Source organism: Colletotrichum aenigma (assembly GCF_013390185.1).
Source record: "Colletotrichum aenigma strain Cg56 chromosome Unknown KSG_Cg56_contig08, whole genome shotgun sequence".
Classification (NCBI taxonomy): Eukaryota; Fungi; Ascomycota; class Sordariomycetes; order Glomerellales; family Glomerellaceae; genus Colletotrichum; species Colletotrichum aenigma.
The window spans coordinates 2,137,782-2,159,827 of record NW_023500914.1 but is presented as its reverse complement, the minus strand read 5'-3'; the positions used below and the strand labels follow the sequence as shown (position 1 = coordinate 2,159,827).

Sequence of the window (22,046 nt, the reverse complement as noted above, 5' to 3'; positions counted from 1 at the left end):
GATACGGACGTAGTGTGGTTCCGAGCCCTGTCACGGACAGGGGATAGTGTCGATTGCTGAGGGAGCGTTTCCGACCTGTCGGGCGAGCCCCCCGGATGGTTCCTGTTTGGTGTTTGTATGTGCATGTTAGGGACCTCATCCGGGCATCCATCGCGTCGGATAGACACCTGACACGGATAACGAGTGACGGCGGATGGTGACAAGAACAAGGGTGAGGAAGGGCCATCGGCAGGATGGATCCCCATCCCGCCAGCGAAGGCAGGGAGAATGAATGAACGAAATGGTGGAAGTTGAGGCTATCGTCAGTTGCTGTTGCAGGCATTGGTACCCGGCGTGGTGGCAGGCAGGCGGCAGACGCACAATAAGATGCGGCGCATGGGAGGCGTATCGGCTTCGCAGGCGGAGGATCAGCGCCACCTTGGGCGGGCAACAAACCATGGTGGTTAGAGGGCAGGCCTTGTCAGGGGTCGAGCGGGAAGGCTTTCAGAGCTAGCAAGACCGTAGACGGGCCAAGGGCAGGCCGGGCCAGACCAAGTCAGACCAGTGCAACGCGGGCAGGGTGGCATCGGGACCGAGATGAAAATTAGATGGGCGGGCGGCGTGTGATAGGTTGGGAGTCTCCGCAAGTTGGGGGTGACGGGCGACTGGTTTGTCTGTCTGTCGAGGGGCGGGCTCTCGTGGTGCTAGGAAGGGGCAAATGCAATATTTGCTGCGAGTTGTCGGCGAGTACGACTGATCAGGACGGTGGGTTGGCGAGCTGTGATGTTGGTCCGGTCCGGCGGTGACAGCTTTCAGCTATTACTGCGGCGCTTGGCCAGTTCCGGTACGGGGTTCTGGTCGACAGAGAGAGAGGGGCGGTCATGTTCTCGGATCTTGGCACATGATGCGAGAGGATCGGGTGGGTTGAAAGGGTGATGAGTAAGAGAAAGAAAGGGTCTTGATTGAGGTGACGATACGTCGTGGGACCCAGTTTCGAGGATCGAGGTGAAGAAGCTTTGGGGTCTGTTGGTTTGGCTTGGCTTGGGGTACTGTATCCAAGCGAATGGTTTGAATCCGAGAGCTCGGTCGGGGCTGCAACGGCTGGCAAGCCATGAATGGCAATCTGCGATCAAGACGGAGGCGACTCAACACAGGAGGCGTTCTGGCCCCGACAATGAGGCACGGGCAGGGAGAAGAAAAAGAACGTGTTCATCGGCGGGTGGTGTAAGTTGGGTGGAGATGGAGGGAGGTAGGCCCACGGGTGGAGGTGGAAGGTGGAGGTGGCAGCAGCCCCATGGCAGATGGCAGTCGCCCCATGGCAGTCGTACCTGCCTCCCTCACTCCCGTCTCGACCTACCTTACCTTACGCATTGGATACTATTCGTACCTACCTAAGGTGAGGTCCGGTACGACGAATACCTACCTTTGGGAAGGAACGAGCCACCCGCAATGACAGGCACCCCGTAAGCTGCCATGACTGCACCTATGACACTGGAGTCTCAGGGTCCAGCCCGGCACCACCCCCCGCGCTTCAGGATTTCAGGACTCCCTCCAGCAAGGCAGGCCAGTCGCGTCTGGACTCCTGTACTTTGTTTCTTACTTTCGCCTTGTGCTACCTCACCTACGGGTACCTCAACTAGCTTACCTACCTGACGATGTACATAGTATTAGTCTGATGTACTCTGTATCCCTCTCCACTTCCCAAAGAGGCAAGACATCTGAACTCCACACACAGCACAGCGGCACAATGTAAGCGCCAAAGCCACTCAACCCAGGAAGCTGGTCCCTTCCTCTCTCGAGGCTCCCAGTGAGCGCCCCCTGACGGCCTGTGCGTGTTTGCTTGTTGATTCGTGCTTCATGGCTCGCAGCGGCCGCCTGCCATCCCAGCCCGAGTCCAAGTCCAAGCAAAGCCAAGTAATGGGACTTACCTTGGTCCAAGATACCTTACCTTACCTGAAGCGCCTTAGGTAAGGCAGGTAAGTTCCCGGGGGACGACTGCCTCAGCCCCCTAGCGACGCCCGTCCCGGCTGTCTGGTTAGGTTTGAGTGAGGGTCTTGGTGGCACGCTTCAGAGACGGACCACGACACACAGGCCTCCTGTTCGCTCTTCAGGTTTCGACAATCGCAATCAAACTATCCCAAAGCACTGCACCTTAGCCATCCTTCCCCATCTCCGAATCATAGCCTCTCCACCCTCTCTCTCTCTTGGTCACATCACATCGTCGGATTTGCTGCTTCCCGTCATCGTCGATCTGTTCCTCTCCTGCCACCTCACCTTACCTACCCGTGCTACCTATTACGCAAGGTACCTAGGTACTGTTAGAGAGCCTCTTCTTACCGCTCAAACACCTTCAACCCCTCCAAGCTCCCGTCCCACGTCGACTCCTCCGTCACCGCCAGCGCCACCCTCCAACGGTCTCTGAGCCATCATCGCGGCAGCCGTCAAGATGTGTTCCTTCCCTTTGCCAGCCGCCAACCTCTGCAGCCCACACCTGCCCTGAAGCAGCACAGCGTGTTCACGCCTCAAGCCTAACCTGTCCAGAAAGAGCTACGCCACCACCAAAGTTGCCTGTCTCCTTTCAGCCTTGTCGATCTGGAGTTCACTCTTCACCATCTCTCCTGCTAGCATCATCTCCCACGCGAACCACCTCCCAATATGCCTCTCTCTCGTCACCACCATTCGACAGCCCTCCCTTTATTCTAATTTCCCTTTGAACCATCCTCTCTTGCCATCTCTCCCACGAAGCTTGTCCCAACCGCCTTCCATCTAGTTGATCTCCAAGGTTTAGCTGGACAGCGAAGTGGCACTTTCAAAGACATCATCCTTGTTACGCTCATATCACACCATCCTTTCCTGTACCGTCTCACCCGCGCCCGCACTTGTCCACATACGACATCAGTTTTTCTCAATAAACCAAGCCTCTGGCCCTGTCTAGGAGCCTGGAGCTCGTACAACACGATACTTGGAACGGACTTCCAACGTCCTCGGTGCCTTGGTCGACATCATCTTTGTTACCTCTGTGTCGATCGATCCCAGATCATCGTTCCGGCGATATTGTGCAATGACTGGAAAAGCCTACTAGTACACTGGCGGCCCTAGGGCACAGAGAGTGCGATTTCGACACCGACGACGACTTTGGTCAGAAATACTGCTCTGTAACGCACACTAGACCCCAGCTACATGTGCTCAGAGGGGCTGCCTAGTCAGAGAGCAAGTGGCTTACCTCCCATAGTCATTCGACTGTTAGCAATTGCTTGCTTTGTCGGTCATAACTACTGTGCTACGTTTTCTCTACGACAAAACCCCGGTTTTGTTTGGCTGCGTATCTGGCGAGCTGTACGAATGAACAGCACATGACACTCCCGCTGACGCTACACCGACGTCTTTTGTGCGAACCGCCAATACGAAAATCGAAGGTTTCGAGGCTCCGTAGGCTCGGTAAGTGTGCTCGTTCGGGTCACTCCAATGTAAATTTCTCGTGGTTCTGTTGCACTAACCAGAATGTCTTAGACCTTGGGCTCAGGTTGCAGGATTTCCCGATTGTCTGGCTGAATGGCCTTGAAACCACGACGTTCGGCGAGATTGTAAGTATGCATACGCTTGCAGGCATCAGCTAGCTATCCCGAGCGAGAACCAAGTCGGCGATTTCTCGTCCTGGGCCGCCATCCATTGTTCATGGTCACTACGACGTTCTACAAAAGACATGGCCGTTTTGAGTTCGACACCCTCAGGCGCGTTCGCCCTGAATCAGTCTTCTCGTAAGTGGAAAGAGGCATCATTAGCCAAGAAGATGTGTTCTCCATGACATCTTCCTTCACCTCCCATTTTGGATGTCACAGCCAATGTATGTCATGAGCAAATACACGAGATGCTTTTGGCACGCTCAAAAGAAATCAACGATGCTTCTCTCTGGCTCCGGACCGACGCATTCGCAGCAATGTGAGGTGGTCATTGGCACTCGCGCTGAATGAAAGAAGTGGCGCTGTCAATGGATCCTGCGAGCCGTGGTCTCCTGAGACGATGCTCTTGTTTTGTGTCAGCCCTGCGTATGCGAGACAGAACCTCGATTCACCAAGGCCGGGCATAATCGTCCTGTAAATGAACACCAGGGCGCATTTGTATCTCGCTTCAAGCACGGAGCATGTTGAGTATACGAATCGTTCTCGCAGCCTCGCGGCTCGTCATGCTCCGCTCAACATCAATAGCAACGATAGTCTGGACAGTTTATCGGGGGCGCATAGGAGTAAAGAGTCCACCGCGTCCTTTCACGCAATATGACCGACAACAAAAACGGACCACGATCTCGCCGAATGATCACCTATCAGGTGGTCTTGACTATTCAATACCAGTAACGAGCAATGACAAGGTCGATGGTTCGTCACGTTAGAGCGAGCGGATTGAGGTCTTGAAAGCTTATTGCAAATATTGCTGCTATTCCAACGAGTCCAACTGGGTTGGCTAGAGACTTCCTCAACATACTCCAACAAGTATCGAAGAATTGCATTAGATGCATCCCTTCTTTTCACTAAGCTCTGGATCCCGTTCTTCTGAACACGACAGTCGGCTAGCAAAAGTAGCTATGATACCCCTGCATCACAGCTGCACCGCGACCTTCACTGCCTCAGTGTTGATACACACACCTGCGGTCATTTTCGGGGGGGGGGGGGGGGGGGGGAGTGCAGCACAATGCGCTAAAATGAGGTCTGAGACGCCCCAATTGCTTTTGGGAAACACAATCACACTAACATGACATTCTTGGGGCAGAGAAAGACCGCTAGTCTCACGTCTTTCATACTCGGGCTCACCATATTTTCCTGGTGTCCAGAAGGCTCATCTCCCTCCTGTCGACCGTCCCGGTCATGCCCGTATCAAATCCGGTGAAACTTGTTTTCCAGATGGGGTCGACGCGATCCTACTTGCAGCCGCGGTTCAGTGCTCATCAGTCAATTTCAGCCCTCCACACGACACACTTGTTCCGGGCTTTGGAACCCTCCGAATTCTTCACGCCTATTGGAATATGATGCCGTTTACATTGCCTCCGTTGTTGAGAGAACTTGATCGCTCTCTCTTGCTTTGTTTTGTCCTTCAATAGGCGCAACAGCCAGGTGAGAGAAACACACGTAGAGGACGAGATATTCCCCACCTGATTTTCCGCATTTGTCCGCTCTTTTACCCGGGCCATCATAGCCTACAGGTCCAAGACTACATGGCTCATTCGCCAGCTGGCGGGAAATCGAGATTGGGCCTTCAAAATTGTCTCGGCGAGGGCGACGCTGAGGCGACACCTGGACCATCCAGACAGATATGGCAACTTGCCTTTTTGGAGGAGAAACATGGCCGCCTCGAAGCATTTGTTCTGTTGAGGCTCATTGAGGGGTGGCTCTGGCATATCTGCCTATCAATCACCGAAGAGCACCGAGGAGGCAAGAGGAAACAAACATCGTGCCGGTCTCTCTTGACCTTTCTTTTGAGCTATGAGGCTTTTCCAGCGACACGGAAGATGAGAGTCGCGGCCCAGAAACAACATCACTCGGGTGAGACCAAAGCAAAACGCAGTAGCTTCTTTCCTTATTTCTTTTTTCTCGGCGTACTTTTCCTTCTTGTCCTTGCCAAGTTGTGCCGTCAAGATCAAAGACACCGAGATCTAAACACCGCAAAGGCTAAACGCTTGCTTTGTGCAACCATAGTCGGAGGGGTTTATTCCCAATCCGTGGATCATGACACAACCTCCGCCCGGCCGTCCAACGCCGTCGCGGCTCGTCAAACCGTCTCGCGCCCTCTTTTGGGGGGGGGGGGGCTTATCACTTCTATCATATCTGATCAGACTAATAAGCGAGGCAATCGAAAAGAAACGTTTGTTGCCGTCGTAGAGTGACGAGTTATAGTTGAACCATGTTTAACATATTTTGAATCTTGACACAGACATCTGGAAACACTCCCTTTGCCCTCACTTTCGCTCAATATGACGCATCACATTGCTATGACTTGCGGCAAAGCCAGTGAATGTAGGAGAAACTGAACACCGAGAAAGAAAGAACCAAAGTCACCCGATCAACAGTTTGACCCCGTACGGAGGGGACACTTGCCAATCCCAAAGTGGTCAAAACAACGATCCAAGATATGGCAACCCATGCCCCCCCCCCCCCCCCACCTATCACCTGCCCAGTCCGATGGGGATTGCAAAGATCATCTCCGTCTTTGAACCAATGGCGATAGTAACGTACATGAGGCAATCGTGGGCGTTGGGAAAAAGAAAACGCTCCAGTCGTTCCGGCGGTGGCGAGTCCACTCCCCTCCCCCTCTCCAACTCAGCCTTCGGTGATGGCTTCGGTGTCGTGCATCTATTTGTCTACCGGAGGCCAAACCGATCCAATCCCACCTTCCATCGTTCACTGCCGACGGCCCGCTCCGTCCTGGTCACGGGGCCTCCAACCTTTTCCCGACGACATGAACCCTCGACACCCTCCTCCGCGCTCGAGGGTCTTACTCTCTCTGGCCTTGGAACCTGAACTTTGCAGAGTCTCTGGAACGCAAGAATTGTGACAGGTCAATTAAGCAGAAACCATGACGATGTGATTCCCGACCAATAGCTGTCGCTTTCACTTCGTCTCTTACCAAACCCATCACGCGTGCGTGAACGACAGCCACCACCACCACCACCACCACCACCACCCCTTATGTATGTCGCACATGCGGGCGGCGGCCCGCGCTTCTCTGTGGGTGGGCGACGTATCGTGAGACCGTCCTCCTGCATAGCCATCGAACCACGATTTTTCTGAACCTCATCTTTTGAGAGGGGGTTCCCATCTCAAGCGGCCCCCGAAAGAGTCCAAGACGTCACCACTCTACCCCTCCGGCCGGAGTCAACGCCGAGACGAGCGTCGACGCCGACAGTATGTCTGAGGACGCACACAAACGCACATGTGTATAGATAGGGGTTTCATCACCGGCCAAGCAAACATATCGGCTCGGGGGTGTGTCTTTCATCGTGTGTTCGTTTCTTGTTCCGCCGGGTTTTTTTTTTGAACCACCGTGCCGCAACGCCCACCAGTCCCTCGGGCTCATCGTCCTCCGCCACGATGGCCACATCTACGCCTCACAGGCCTTTGAGCCCGGAAACTCTTTGAGAAGCAAGACAACCGGTGAAGTGCCATATCCAACCGCGACCCAAAATTATGGTGTGCCCCGACCATTCCGGTGATGAGCAACTTCGAGACGGGAAACCTTGGCCCGCGTAGGCGATGGAGGGCGGTGGCTTACGTCCACCAGATAGGAACGGCATGTTGCCAAAGAAAAGAAACGGTTTCTGGCAATCTCATTCATTCTTACAATCGTGAACCAATACAACCAAAAGTAGCTTCTCCCCAAATTCCCATTTCAATAGCTTTTCCCAGTATTCTCCAACGAAGCTTTCACCCCGAGACCTTTCCGTTCAACCGAGAGACATCCTTTGCCCCGACTATCCAATTGCCTTTCCGGAGTCGGGTGGTTCTCAGCTATCAGATCATTTCAAAATCCATCACGCGTACATTCTCGCCTCCCCCGTTTCAAATCAGACATCGATCAAGCGATGGGTGTCGAGGCAATTACAACTTGGAAGCGGGGCGCGCGCTGCCCACAGCCGTGATCTCGTCGTAGAGCAACCTGCCATGTCGTTAGTACATGCGATAGTAGATGTAATCACCGGAAGCCACAATGAAGAGTCATCGCCGACAGGGAAGAAAACTCAGAACTTTGGGGCGATGATCGAGAAACGGTGGGTGTAGCAAAGGGGGGGTAAAACGTACGTGGTGAGAAAGTCGGCGTAATCCTCGCCTGTGACCTGTCCGGCAAAATACTGCGCCGCGAGGTGGTACTTGTTGCCCTTGGGCGCCTTCCTGGCGAGCTCGTCGGCAGACTCCTCGAGGAGCTTGAGGGCGTAGGCCTTATCGACCTTCTTGCCCTTGTCGGTCGAGACGCCGTGCTTCACCCACTGCCAGAGCTGGGAGCGGGAAACCTCGGCGGTGGCGGCGTCCTCCCTGCGTCTTGTGAGTTCCTCGGTTCCTCTCATGATCTGTAGTTGAGCGGGTATTCACTTACATGAGGTAGTTGATGGGAACGCAGCCGACCCCACGGATCCAAGCCTCCATGTAACCGAGGCCGATGTTGAGGTTCTTTTTGATGCCCTCCTCAGTGATGCTGCCGGGGACGTTCATGTTGAGCAGGTCGTTCTGGCCAATCTTAACATCCTCACGGCGGATGAAGAGCTGGTTCGGCGTGGGCATGTGCTTGTTGAAGATCTCAGAAGCAATGGCGGCCAGGGCAGGGTGAGCAACCCAAGTTCTGCAACTCCGTGTTAGTGGCTGACTCGACGGCGAGTTGAGGCAGTAGTAAGAACGAACCCATCGTGGCCGGCACGCGCTTCGCGCAGCTTGTCGGCGCGCACACCCTCCATGGCCTTGTCGTTGGCGGCCTTGTCATCCTTGATGGGGATCTGAGCCGCCATGCCACCCATGGCGTGGACGCCTCTCTTGTGGCACGTCTGGATGAGGAGCTTGACCTGTTTGCAAAGTAAGTATCCTGCGTATCAATCGTAAAGGGACAATCCACTGACGTATGCGTCCATGAATGGAACGGTCATAGTGACGGCGCTGCGGTCGGGCAGAACAAAGTTGGAGTTGTTTCTGAACTTCTTGATGGTGCTGAAGATGTAATCCCAGCGACCGCAGTTGAGGCCGGAGGAGTGATCTCTTAGCTCGTAGATAATCTCGTCCATCTCAAAAGCAGCGAGAATGGTCTCGATCAGGACGGTACCGCGAATGGTGCCGCGGGGGACGCCGACGTAGTCCTGGGCGAGGTTAAAGGCGTCGTTCCACAGACGGGCCTCGAGGTGAGACTCCATCTTGGGGAGGTAGAAGTATGGGCCGATGCCAATCTTTTGGGTCTGGTGGGCATTGTGGTAGAAGTAGAGGCCAAAGTCGAAGAGGGAGCCGGAGATGGGCTCGCCGTCGACAGTGACGTGCTTCTCTTCGAGGTGCCAGCCGCGGGGGCGGACGATGAGCGTGGGAAGGGTGCGGTCGGTGCGCAGCTTGTATTCCTTGGAGCCCTGCTTGAAGTCGACCTGGCGGCGGTTGGCGTCGTAGAGGTTGACCTGGCCGTTGACCATGTTCTCCCATGTGGGCGCGCTGGAGTCTACGCAAGGAAATCCGTCAGCTCTTGAAGGGGACAGTCACACCGGATCACGACGTTTGGAGACTCACCCTCAAAATCGGCCATGTAAGTCCAGACATCTGAGTTCAGGGCGTTGACGACCATCTTGCGGTCGGTCGGGCCGGTGATCTCGACTCTACGGTCGACCAGACCGGGAGCCGGAGGGGCGCCCTTCCATGTGGAGTTCTCTCTGATGTGCCTGGTCTCGGGGAGGAAGTCGGGCAGGGCGCCGCGGTCAAGCTCGGCCTGACGGAGCTTGCGGCGCTCAAGCAGCTGCTTGCGAGTGGCATTGAAGGAGCGGTGCAGCAGGGCGAGGAAAGCGAGGGCATCGGGGGTCAAAATCTTGCGCTGGGATTCCTGAATGGAACCCAACACATTGACGCCCTGGAGAATCGTTTCGGTAGTCGCCATGTTTGCGATGTTTGGTGATGGTGTTTACTGTGTCGTCGTCGGTTGTGGTCGGATGGCTGGCTCGTAGGTACGGGTTTCACGTGTTAGAAGAATGCGCAGCTAAGTTGTGAGACAGGACGACAGTTGTGGTAAGCGTTTGTATGGAGGGGTATCTTTAGAGGTCGAAGTTGAAGAGCAATTGATCACAAAAGGTTTGGGACAGGAAGAAAAGGGTTGACGTTCTGGAAGAAGTAGGCGACAGAACGGAAGTTTGCCGGCTACAGATGACGGGAAAATGGTATGTAATTGTGGTAGTCGAGAGCTTTTGGACGGGTCTGGTTCGAGGAACGAGTGCCGCTGTCGCAAGCTCGGCACAGTCGCCTCGAGCGAGGGGTTGGCCGGCGCCCATCTCCCATCCATGACATGCCCCCCGGCCTGGGGAATGATGCATGCGAGGAGCAGAAGAGGCAAGACGCAAAGACCCCAGGAACCTCACCGGCTCCACTTGAGGTACACGCAAACGGACCCCATGGACGCCGGCGGGGGATGTATCATGACCTTCCATTCAAGGTACCCGTCCAATAGCGTCCGCCCTGCTCGACGGTAGAGTGCCTAGGGACGAGCAGCCAGCATCCAACCTTGGTCGGCAGTGATCGGGCTGGTTCGGGTGGATGGAGAGCTTCAGAGCCGGACCGCGGGGAGAAGAGGAGGAGACGTCCATGCGCCTTGTGGTGTTGGACAGCCATCCATGAAGCACGGAGGGTTCATCAAAGACGCGCCTCGAGTGACGCTTGTGAAAGTGTGGGGAAAAGGGAAAGGTGTGAAACCGCAGAGCCGAACTGCAGACAAGATGCCAGTCTGTGACTTTGCATGTGCTTGCCCGCCTCGCCCGCTGGAATGTACCTCATCCCATCCTTCCTCCTGCGGAGGTGCTCTGCCTTCTTCTCCAAAGCGTCGGTGCATTCCGCTGCAGCGAAATGGCAAAACCAAAATCAGAACTGGGCAGGGATTGACCACTGGCCGAGCAACAGTGACCTCATCCTTCTTCTGACACCTCCACTGGACGGGCAGACGGAGGGGTGGGGTCAAACACCGATAAGACCTTCTGTGAAAGAAACCCTTCATTAATAATTCCGTCTTTGATTTGGGAGCATGCATCGTGAGTGTGCACTGACGTCCTGACTCGAGCATCTTTGGCTGCTTCAATTCTGTTACTCGATCCTATCGAGCAACTCTGAAAAATATTTTCCGGTCGAGGCTTGCGTCTTCATGTAAATCCAGGGTCCTGGAGACTTTTTTGCTCCAGGTCAGGGCCGAAGTCGGATCCGCCGCGATAAGAACAGGCACATGTCGCCGCCGGCGCCCAAATTGGAGCCACGGCCAAGGCCCGCAATTGAAGCTCTTCTGCTGGGGTGCAGCTGTGGAATTCCTACCTTGGCCGTCAACTCAGCATCAACCGCGATGCTATGATAATTACCATATTCCACACCACCACTGAACCACGAGTCCATTCCAACTTCCCCACCATCTGTATGCTCGTGACGCAGAGTCAAGAACATCCGAGCTCTGCCACAGAGCTATGTCGATCCGATTCACCGAGATGCCGAGGTTTGCTCTCGTTACCCCAGCTTCTCCTAGGCCCAATCAGCTTCCCCACCAAAGCCGACTGTTTCCGGGCCTTTCCGACATCGATTGTAAGTGCGTTTTGTAGCTTCATCCTGCTGACTCGACTCCTGAACATATCACTGTGCTTTGAGTCCAAGGCTTCTATCGTAACAATCAACTTTTAATGTGCAGCTCGAATCTATGGACTGTGGTCTGCCAACCGTACAAGGAAGCTGAGTAACCATTACCGCCCTTGGCAAGGCGGTCTCCAATCACCCAATCCTCCAAACTTCTGTGTATACAAGCCACAGCTATATACCACTGGGCAAGTCATCCAACACCATTACCTTCCTCCTGCCAAACCAACCTGAAATCTCTGTCGAGCCGCAATCCTCATGCTCTGGTGAATCAAGCCCTTGCCGCCCATATGAAGTCCTGGCCATTCCTGGATCTGGACGTATGTCCCAACGTGAAAATGAAAGAAAAGTAGAAACTCCGGGCATCATCGCTGCCCGATAATCAAGCAACCCGCCCAAACCGGCCATGAAAGAATGGCGCTTCCGTTTCTCTGACGCCAAAATGCAATGTCGTCCACTCTCAGGAATTGAGCGTCTTGATCATCATCTTCTCCTTGCGTTTGTCGGCAACAAGCAGCGATCGCGATCCGAAAACCGTTCGGACCGTGTCCACCACTCGGTGGAAACTGCTGGCCGCTCCACGCTCTTGCGTAAATCGTACAATGCATAGGTGTCCTTTCTTTCCATGCTCAATCACTGTCATAATCTCCGCGGCAAATGCAACCTCCTTGATGCTTAAGTCTACTCCTTGTCAGCCATGATAGCGTCTCGGGTCGACTGTTGGACTTACAATTCTTAGCCCCTACGCGGGCGAACACAATGTTTCTCTCCTTGTCGACTTGGATATCTCTCATACCATAACGTCGCCAGTCTTTAAGGAGAATCGCAATTTCTTGGCGAGCTCGCTTCCGCGATATGGCCAGGCACACGTAGCTCGTGGCGGGCTTCACACCAAAAAGCCGAGCCAGCCAATTCTGCTGCACCTCAATGTTGCGCACCCCGCTCTCAGAGCCATTCCAGCTTCTAGCGGAATTTCGGCTCGGCTTTTGTCCAATACTTCGGGTGGGCTCAGGAGAGTGAGAATCGTCATATTCCGGGCCTACAAAAACAGCTGTGTCAGTAAAACAAAGTCAACTGGAGCAAAAACATTACCTGCAATAGCCATCGTGTTCTCTGATTTACCCTTGTTGCTCTTCCAAAACAGAAGACCAAAACCTTTCTTCTTTGCCGGCACCGGTGGGGGTACAACATGAGGCTGGATCTCTGATCGAGCAGGGTCGGTGGACTGGCTTGTCATGCTGTACGCCTGTGTCTCTTGGGTCGCAACAGTATGGATACTGCCCTCTTGGGAGGTGCTGTCCTTCGAGGATCGCTTGAACCACAATGACTTCTTCTGCTTGCCGGGCCCGCTGCTGTAAGTTCCCGTCGATGGCGTTGGCGGCTCGTCTGTGCCGGAAGCTCCGTGCATGTATACATATCGCTCGTCAACTGGGTCACCTTGAGCTGGGCGGTCGGCCGTCTTCTTCCGCACGTTGAGCGGCTTGGGAACGGGGCTCGTCGCACTAGGAGAGTTGACCACCCGTATCGTGTCGCCTCGTCCGACAAGATACTCCAACCCATCTGCGTTGGCCCGGCCACTTGGGGTCTTAGGCGGGGCAGAGACGATGCGGTTTCTGTCATTGTCCCCTGGATAGTATGAAGACTCCGACTCTCGGCCATTCTCATTGATTGCTGGAAGACGGGCAGATGTCATGCCGTTTTGACTGGGTGGAGGTGCAGAAACAGTACGCCGGTCCTGCTTGGCCATCAAAGAGGGAAAGCCCAGGCGGTTGACTTGATCGACAAACTTTCCGACTCGGCCAGTCTGATGTCCATCTCTCGTCTTATCATTAACCTTTTCGGTCTTCGCCGTCACAGGTATAGACGGAGCTTGCTTCTTGGGAGGCAGAGGGGGCAGAGGGCGCGTATCCCACGGATGGAAGGGAGTATTCGCTTGCGCGGAGGTTGGAGTCGGAATGGTGAACGAAAGTCTGGAGTCTCGCTTTCCATCTGAACCATCGTCCGTACCCAACTCGCTAGGTTCGTCGGCGATCATCGAGTTCCCGAAGATTTCGTCGCAGTCTTTGGCAATGCTGTGACTGAAGTTTCGCACTTCTTCGTTGACCACGTGAACAGGATCCCGAGGTTTAATAATCTTGAGCTTTGGTCTGGGCCTGTCCATGACCGAAACCTGCTTCGGGGGGCTTACGGGACTGACGGGACTGACGGGACTCGTAGGACTAGTTGGAGACTTGGCCCTCACCTCGCCCTCGGTGGGAATCGTGAGGGGAGTTCCCCGACGCCGCTTTTCGCCGTGCTCGTTGGACTTTCTTCTTATGTGAGAAAAGTCGATACCGCGCTTGTGGCGAGAAGCTGGCCGTGCGTAAGGCGTTCCCTGTCTGCTGCTGTGCAGGGAATTCATGGAGTTGCGAGGAGATTGGAAGCGGGAGGCAACCGTACGCTGAGAGTTGACGCGAGAATGACGAACCGTTGAGCCAGTTTTAATGCGCGACAGCTGGCTTGTGTGGGTGTTCTCTCGTTTCATGGATCCACGACGAGTGCGGTGTACTACAATCTTGGCATGACTGGCCTGAGAGTGGCCACGCATCGGTTTGCTAGAGTTGTAGGGATCGTAGCTTTGAACCGTTCCGTCATCTGTCTCTGCGACATGAGAGATGACGGTGAAACGAGAAACACTTCTGCCAGTGCCGTCTGCACGAGGCTGATTGAACTCGACCGTCGACACCCTCTTCTTCCAGACAGGCTCATGAAGATGATGGTAATCGCTCGGAGATTGAGTGAGTTCTGGAAGAAAGTTCTCCAGTTGCTTCTTCCGATAATCATACAGGAGCCAATAGAAAAGCTTTTGGTCGTTTTTCCTAAAGGAAGTCAGTTCAATGTTCAGACGAGATGAGTGATGGGATGGCATACGCGGAATCCATAAGCTTCAACTTGATCTGGTGTTCTGTGAGCATGTGCCACATGGACCGAAGTTGTCTGACCAGGTGGGGGTCAACTTCGTGGGGCTTCAACGGGGTGTAGTGGAAGCTCTTCCGGAGGTCCGTTGATTGTCCGTTGGTGCTGAGGTTGTCGAGGTAGTCATATTTACGGATCAGAGGATGCTGCCACATGTCCTTGATGGAGATTCTTGTGTCAGGATTGGCGATGAGCATACGCCGAATGAGATCCTTGGCCTCCGGACTCAAGAACTCTGGAATCTCGTATGTTCCCCTCTTGGTTTTCTGTAACAGAGCTCCGATGTCCGGGTCGTCGAATGGAAGACATGCAGCCAGCAAGGCATATAGAATGATCCCCAAGGACCAAATGTCGGCCTTGTCTCCTCGATAATGCTTGTGCTTCAGAAGTTCCGGGGCAGCATAGTGAGGACTTCCACAGGCAGTAACCAGGCGATGATCCGCGGATTGATGCAGGGCAGCCATGCCAAAGTCGGCAATCTTAACCTTGTTGTCGGCCGTCAAGAGGATGTTCTCGGGCTTGAGGTCACGATGACAAATGTTGAAGGAATGACAGTATTGCAGTGCGCTCATCATCTGCCGAAAAACGAACATGGCGCCTTCCTCCGAGAAGCGACCATGGGTATTGATGTAGTCGAATAAGTCACCCTGTTCGACATACTCGAGTACCAGATAACTAAAATATCATTAGTCTTACACATTGAGCGACAAGAACATGGAAGACAAACATTTCTGAGCGATTCTCCCAGATATCATACACCTTCATAACGTTGGGGTGGTCGACCAGCTTCAAGATGGCCACTTCGCGCTCGATGGACAAGGGCACGCGCATCTCGCCATTGATTCTCTCAGGCAGACTGTCGTCATAGTCGTGTAGCTCTGCGAGGCTACCGGCCTGAATCAGGTAGGCGGTTTTCTTGGGAACAATCTTGACGGCGGCCAATTCGCCAGAAATGCGGTGCTTGCAAAGCCTAACACGAGCCGAAGAACCCTTTCCAAGGGTCTTGCCGAGTAGCCATGGTCCGATGTGTGTCTTGTAAGAGTAGCCGCTGCTTCGTTTGCTAGAAGCAGCGGTAGAGGCCTGCGATACCTGCGAGTGTCGCTTCGTTGGGTCGGTGTCTTGCGACGCTCTCGCTCTTGCCACAGGGTTACGAGAGCTGGCGGCGGAAGCTGCTGCTCGCGCATGGGTTATGGGGAGCTCTTCGGATGTGATGTTGTGATGGGCTCTGCTCGAAGATTTATCGCGTGACTTTGATGATTTGACGACGGGGACTTTGGATGAAGTGTTGTTGACGCGCTGGGTAGCATCTGCGAGAGGCGGCCGGGCATTGGAAGCCCTTCCGCGGCCAGTCTCCGACATGATGGCGAATTTGTTTTGCGATCAGAACATGGTCGGTTCGCGGCCCCAATTGGTCTTTTTTTTCCCCCTTCTGGTTGTAAGGTGTTGAACAAGGGAGGGTAGAGAGATTGGAAGATAAAAAAAGTCTCGGTCAAGTAAAACGAGTGAGGGAGAGGAAGGAGAGGAAGACCAGAGACCTGAACGAATGGATGGATTTGATAGACTGGTTGCCAAAAAAAGCCAGACGATACAGTGAGGGTGTGGATGAGTTGGGATTTTGGTAGTGAAGATGGAAAAAGGAGAGGCAGCGCGAAGTCTCGGGGACGAGTGACGACTGGGACGCGCAGAGACAAGCTGAGGCGAGTCCAGTATTGTGTAGATTGGAATGCAGGTGGACCGCCTTGGTGCCGGGGCAAGCGAGGAAGTTGAAGCAATCGGCCGGCGGAAATAGAAGGTTCGAAGGGAGGTTGATGGACGAACGTTGCCCCCTTCCCACTAGCGACCCCGTTGAAAGCACAAGTACAGCTAACGGCAGAGGTCTCACCGGGTTTCACGACTCGACAGGCAAGACCGTCTGGAATGAGGTCCAAGCTCTAGAATGCAGCCGACAGCCTGATCCGGGCTGACTTCTCACCTGGTGGAAAGAGGGAGCCAGTCGGGTGATGCGTGACCTTGGTCCAAAATTCCCCAGGCATGAGGTGGAGGACGACCTCGACGTCACTGCGGCTGCTTCTGACCTTATCTTGCCTGCCCGAGCGCGGATAGCGCGGTCCCTGAAGATATCTTTTCTACGATAGATGGAGAAAGAAGGAAGTAGAAAGAGGGGCAGACTGTGTTGATTAGTGAATTCCTGGCAGCCATCGTCGACTCAGCCTTCCTTTCTCATTGAGACGGTGGGCAGCTCTTTCTTCGCCTGTCAAGGGCTGAGTTACCTTAAAATAAAGTCCGAGAAAGACATGATGAGCCACTTGGTCAGCAAGACTACGAGGCAGAGACATCACAAGGGCGCTCTTGGTAGAGATCGAGGGACAGGGCAAAGTCAAACACATCGGATGACAGATCAACGGTCGACTCGCGAGGGATGAAGTCGCAGTTGCAGTTGGGCCAAACTGCCTTCCCCAAGGCACATCCGACCAAAATCCGTGCGGCATTGGCCCCACCAGAGCTCCGTAGCAGCCCCCACTTCGGTTGACGCACAGCTGCATCTCAACTCAGCATCTGCACGCCGCACTGATCCGATCTCACTTACATAATCCGCCGGGATACCCTCCATCAAACTTGGCGCACCCTTGAGGCTTGCAAGGGGCACGCGGGGTGGACAGAGACGCGTCTAAATTAGGTCTCGCGTCGCACTCAACTTCACCAACTGCCTCATTGCGCGCCACCTGCCAAAATTACGCCCAAATCGACCACGCCTTCCACATCTGTCACCACTCCGATCTGAACCACGCGAAAAACTGGCTGTGACCTCGAAGTTACAATCGACCCCGTCGTGATGTCGTCCTTCCCGGCGAGTCGTCGCCGCCGTCGCGAACCGGAAGACGAGAGCGACTCTGCGTCCGATGCCTCCGATGCACCCAAACGCCCCCGCCTCAGCCGGCGTGCTGACGATTCCGACGATGACGATGGAGATGTGCAGAGAAGATCCAGAACGAACGGCGTCAACGGTGTCAAGGTCCAGCATGACTTGGATGGATTTCAGGCTGGCGCTATTCGCCGCGTTACAGTCAAGAACTTCGTGACGTACGAGATGGCGGAGTTTTTCCCTGGCCCGAATCTCAACATGGTCATTGGACCGAACGGAACGGGAAAGAGCTCGCTCGTCTGCGCCATCTGCTTGGGTCTGGGATTCAGTCCAAAACATCTTGGCAGAGCTGGCAACGTCAAGGAGTTTGTCAAGCACGGAAAGCCGTCGGCCACCATAGAGATCGAGCTACAAGGTCGACCGGAGGATAGACGAAACCCTGTTATCAAAGTTCAGATCGATCGCGAGAGGAACAGCCAGAAGTGGTGGCTGAATGGCAAAGAAGCCACACATAAGACCATCCAGCATCTTATGAGGGACCTTAAGATCCAGGTCGACAACCTCTGCCAGTTTCTTCCTCAGGATCGCGTTGTCGAATTCGCATCTGCCACCCCCGTTGACTTGCTACACGAGACTCTGCGCGCGGCGGCGCCAGAGGAAATGCTCGACTGGCAGAAACAACTGCAGGGGCTGCACAAAGAACACAAGGAAATCCAGCGCGGCTCGGCAAATTACGCTGAGCACCTCAAAAGTCTCGAGGACAGACAGCATGATATGCAAAACGATGTTGACAAGCTCCGCGAGCAGCAGGAGGCCCAACAGCGCATTGCCGACCTGAAAGACGCCCGGCATGTTGCCGACTACCTCGAGGCAAGGTCACTTTACCAAACGAAGAAAGCCGAGGAAAAGGAGGCGAAGAGGAATTTGAGAAGGTTGGAAGACGAGGCAGCTCCGTCTCTGCAAGCTGTGAATCAGAAGCAGGTTTACCTCGAGAAGGTCTCCGCAGCCGTTCATTCCCGCAAGGGTCTGGTACGGCGTGCAGAAGCTGAGGCAGACACATTGCTCAATCGGGTCGAGGACGCCGATGAGCAAATAAGATCAATTACCGCCAATCTGGAGACCAACAAGCGTGGGTATGATGCCAAGAGGCAGGAACTGGGCAAGATTCGCAACAGGATTGGTGTACTGGAAAACCAGCAGAAGAACAAGCCCGCGGAGTTCAACCCTCAAGAACACAACACCCAAATTGTACGTTCAATCCTGGTCCTGAATCATGATCCTGGAGGCTGAAGCTAACTTGAACGTAGCGGGAAAAAGAGCATCAGCTTCGCGAAATGGAGGCCGAGACGCGTCAAATCGACGGAAAACTGAGAGATATCAAAGAACAGGGCCAAGCAAAGAGCCACATCAGAACCAAGCTCAAACAAGATCTCGAGAATCTCGATTCCCAGCAGGGGCAGCTTCTCAACTTTCTGCAGAAGAAGTTCCCCGATGTTGCCAAGGGCTGGGCCTGGCTGCAAGAGAACGGCGATCAGTTTGAAAAAGAAGTCTTTGGACCACCTGCTTTGTGCTGCTCCGTCAAAGATGAGCGGTATTCGGACCAGGTCCAGGCACTGCTGCACATGGACGACTTCCTTTGTTTCACCGCGCAAACCAGAGAGGACCACAAGAAGCTGAGTGATGTCTTCTACAAGCAACTCAGTCTCTCCGTCAACACACGCTCCATCTTGAAGCCCCTGGATGATTTTAAACCTAGGATGTCACGGGAACAAGTCAGATCTTTCGGTTTCGATGGTTTCGCAATCGAGATGCTGTCGGGTCCGGAGCCAGTTCTTGCGATGCTTTGTAATGAAAAGAAGTTGGACGTATCTGGCATTGCAGCGGGAGAAATCAGCGATGCTCAGTACGAGCGTCTGGTTCAAGATGCTGTTATCAACAGTTGGTCAGCTGGCCGGCATCTATACAGAGTGTCTCGGCGCAGGGATCTTGGCCCCCAGGCGGTCTCCACAATGACCCGAGGCATCTCCAAAGGCGTGTTCTGGACGGATCAACCTATTGATGAGGCAGAGAAGAATGACATCCTGCGCCGCCTGAGGGAAGTCGAGGCGGAGTTCGGGGAGTTGAAGACGCAGAACACGGAACTCAAGGAACAGCTTACCGCGATAAACGGGAGGAAGAAGGAGACACAGGAAGATCTCGTAAGTCTGATGAAGGAGATCTACGGAGCAAAAGTTAACAAGGCGCCAGAAATTACTCAGAGATCGAAAGAACGAACTGCAGAAAGCACACAATGCCTACCAAGCTATTCCCATCAAACTTGGTAAGGAGCCTACATGGTACTAAGTAGTTTCCACCACTGACGCATCTTTGCAGAGTCTGAAAAGAAGTCACTGGAACAGAAGAGGGCAGAGGTCGAAGAGGCGAGATCAGCCAGTTCCAAGCTGGATGTCGACAGAGACAATGCTACAGTGAAAAAGCTCAAAGCTGTCCTCCGCCATCATGCGGCAATCGCCGCGATTCGGGATGCCCAGGAGGAAGTGCTTGAGGCTCAGATTCGTGAGATCGAGGCCAAGTCTGATGTCACGGGTCTCAAGGCTAGGAACACCGACCTGATGCAGCAGCTTGAAGATGAGAAGCGACATATCGGTGCCATCGCGGAAGAATCTGCGCGATGCAGAGCCCGCGCTGAAGCAGCCAGAAGCAAAGTGGCTGACTTATTCCATGACGACCCAAGCAGGAGAGAGCTCCTTGAAGAGCTGGCCAAGGAAAAAACTGTCGAGGACGTCGACAACGAGATCGCCGCTGAAGAAGGCAAACTCGAGCTCATACATGTCACCAACCCCGGCGCCCTGCGCGAATTTGAGAAGCGCGCTCGAGAAATTGAGAAGCTGCGCCAGAGAATGGAGAGCTCGACGAACAAGCTGGATGAGCTGAACCTCAGGATATCGCGGATCCGCGACAAGTGGGAGCCAAAGCTTGACGAACTTATCAGCAAGATCAACGACGCGTTCAGCTACAACTTTGAGCAAATCAACTGCGCCGGCGAGGTTCGTGTTCATAAAGATGAGGACTTTGATCAGTGGGCCTTGGATATCATGGTCAAGTTCAGGTATGTTTTAACCCGCGTTGAAATATAACGGATCAGCTGACAGCAAGCAGAGAAAACGAGACACTCCAACAGCTCAACCAGCATCGTCAATCCGGAGGAGAGCGTGCCGTGTCTACTATTTTCTACCTCATGGCCCTCCAGTCCATGGCGCAGTCTCCGTTCCGTGTTGTGGATGAAATCAACCAGGGTATGGACCCTCGCAACGAGCGCATGGTACACGAGCGCATGGTCGAGATTGCGTGTCGCGAGCACACATCACAATACTTCCTCATCACACCCAAGCTTCTCACAGGATTGCGCTACGACCCACGTATGCGTGTTCTCTGCATCGTAAGCGGAACGCATATGCCTGAGGACGGTAAAAAGCTGGACTTTGGCCGCTGCTTGCAGATCCACAAGCAGGTGACAGCCAGCGCCTAATCTCGGCGGAGCTCGGCTCTGTGGGGACCTATCGAATTATAGTCATTTGGCCGGAGTTTTTGGGCGTTGGTGAGGGCAAGTGTCAAGAGGTCACGATACCCTGGGTTGCGTCCGGTAGGTTTTAGACGGCACAGGAAGAGCAGAGGGTTCAAGCTCGTTCATGATGCTGGGGCTTGGTGGTGATCTTTGCATCACTCATGCTGGTGTATCATTCCATCTTTTAGAGCGACAGTGCTGCATGTAGAGGAACAATGCTAAAGGGAGAAGCCTTCAGGGCTTACATGAAGACATCTAAGAGTTTTCCCGCCTTTGTCAAACTCCCGCCTTTGTCGCGTCTACACATCCACCTGGACGGCGATTCGCTTCGGAGCGTTTTTGGCAACAGGGATAACCCAAGCAGCATATCGGCGAAGCATGCTTGGCTCTCCCGTCGAGATCGATACCTATGTTCTACAACTCATTTGCCGGGGGGTTTCAAGAGCCCACAGACTAGCGAAGGCGCTAGACACGAGGGCATTGCGCAAGACGTCGCTTCGTGGACATGGATGATTCGATGCCGGAAGAAACTCGCTTGTCTTGAGGCGAGCGGCGAGTGGGGACGGTCATGGTCTTCTCGGCCGACGTCTACGATGACACAAATGCCGGGACAAGGAGTGTATTCTAAAGGTCCCGGCCACTCAGCCCGGACCGCGGCACTCTTCTTCTTACATCGCCTCCTCATCTCGTCCGCCTCGCCGTCTGGCCCTCTCGAGGGCCCGGGCCAACCCCGTACCTCAGCTTCTCCATCCCATGACGCTCAATCCCCTCACCATCTCCTCACGAGACCCCAAAGTCTAAAGCCCAACGACCTGCTTTCGTCACAGATTCTCCGCCAAAACCCAGATCGTGTCGGTGATCCGGGCTTCCAGAGTGTGGGACGCCTTTCTAGTGAGACGGCCTCGAGGTCACTCAAGAAATATCTCCTGTCAGTCGAAATACGTCGCCAATTTGCCTGCTCGGAATCCTTCAGCAAATCTGACGCTGTGGGGCTGGTTTGAACATCGGCCGCTAGACCAAAGTCCCGGAACGGCTCATGTTGCCTGATGTAGAATAAATGAGCTGACGTGAGAAGTGTATTCTTGACAAGACGGCCGTGCTATTGGACAATCTGTTATGGCGGAAAAGGCTGTAACATCCCATCTCTAACTGACCTGCCCGCACCCCGATTCCGTCCATCTGCTACAAATCCCTGAATCAGTCTCTATTACACTACTTCCTCCCATCCTTCTACAAACCCCAATAGCTCTTACTTCCTGTCTCGATTGTTTCTTTCATCCAACATCAACTCAGTGATACCCCCTCATCAAATACCAGTTCATAATCAACCACCATTACGTTCAGTTGAACCACCACCGCCGCC

General features: G+C 54.1%; 3 protein-coding genes across 3 annotated transcripts; 1 reads left to right on the top strand and 2 right to left on the bottom strand.

Moving 5' to 3' along the window:
• Positions 1-7,565: 7,565 nt before the first annotated feature.
• acu-9 (Malate synthase, glyoxysomal) lies at positions 7,566-9,579 on the bottom strand (the record flags this gene model as incomplete). The annotated part of the gene is made up of 6 exons (XM_037327347.1): positions 7,566-7,623; positions 7,767-7,997; positions 8,059-8,301; positions 8,361-8,518; positions 8,573-9,150; positions 9,219-9,579. The coding sequence occupies 6 exons, from the start codon at positions 9,577-9,579 to the stop codon at positions 7,566-7,568; spliced, it is 1,629 nt and encodes a 542-aa protein (XP_037174638.1).
• A 2,181-nt stretch (positions 9,580-11,760) lies between these two features.
• On the bottom strand, positions 11,761-15,614 carry HSL1 (putative serine/threonine-protein kinase HSL1; the record flags this gene model as incomplete). Its single annotated transcript, XM_037327346.1, has 5 exons — positions 11,761-11,981; positions 12,031-12,339; positions 12,393-14,158; positions 14,211-14,930; positions 14,983-15,614. 5 exons carry the CDS (start codon positions 15,612-15,614, stop codon positions 11,761-11,763), a joined length of 3,648 nt encoding a protein of 1,215 aa, XP_037174501.1.
• Positions 15,615-17,088: 1,474 nt separating this feature from the next.
• smc5 (Structural maintenance of chromosomes protein 5) lies at positions 17,089-20,647 on the top strand (the record flags this gene model as incomplete). Its single annotated transcript, XM_037327345.1, has 5 exons — positions 17,089-18,366; positions 18,426-19,316; positions 19,366-19,438; positions 19,492-20,227; positions 20,278-20,647. 5 exons carry the CDS (start codon positions 17,089-17,091, stop codon positions 20,645-20,647), a joined length of 3,348 nt encoding a protein of 1,115 aa, XP_037174785.1.
• Between the last annotated feature and the right edge of the window lie 1,399 nt (positions 20,648-22,046).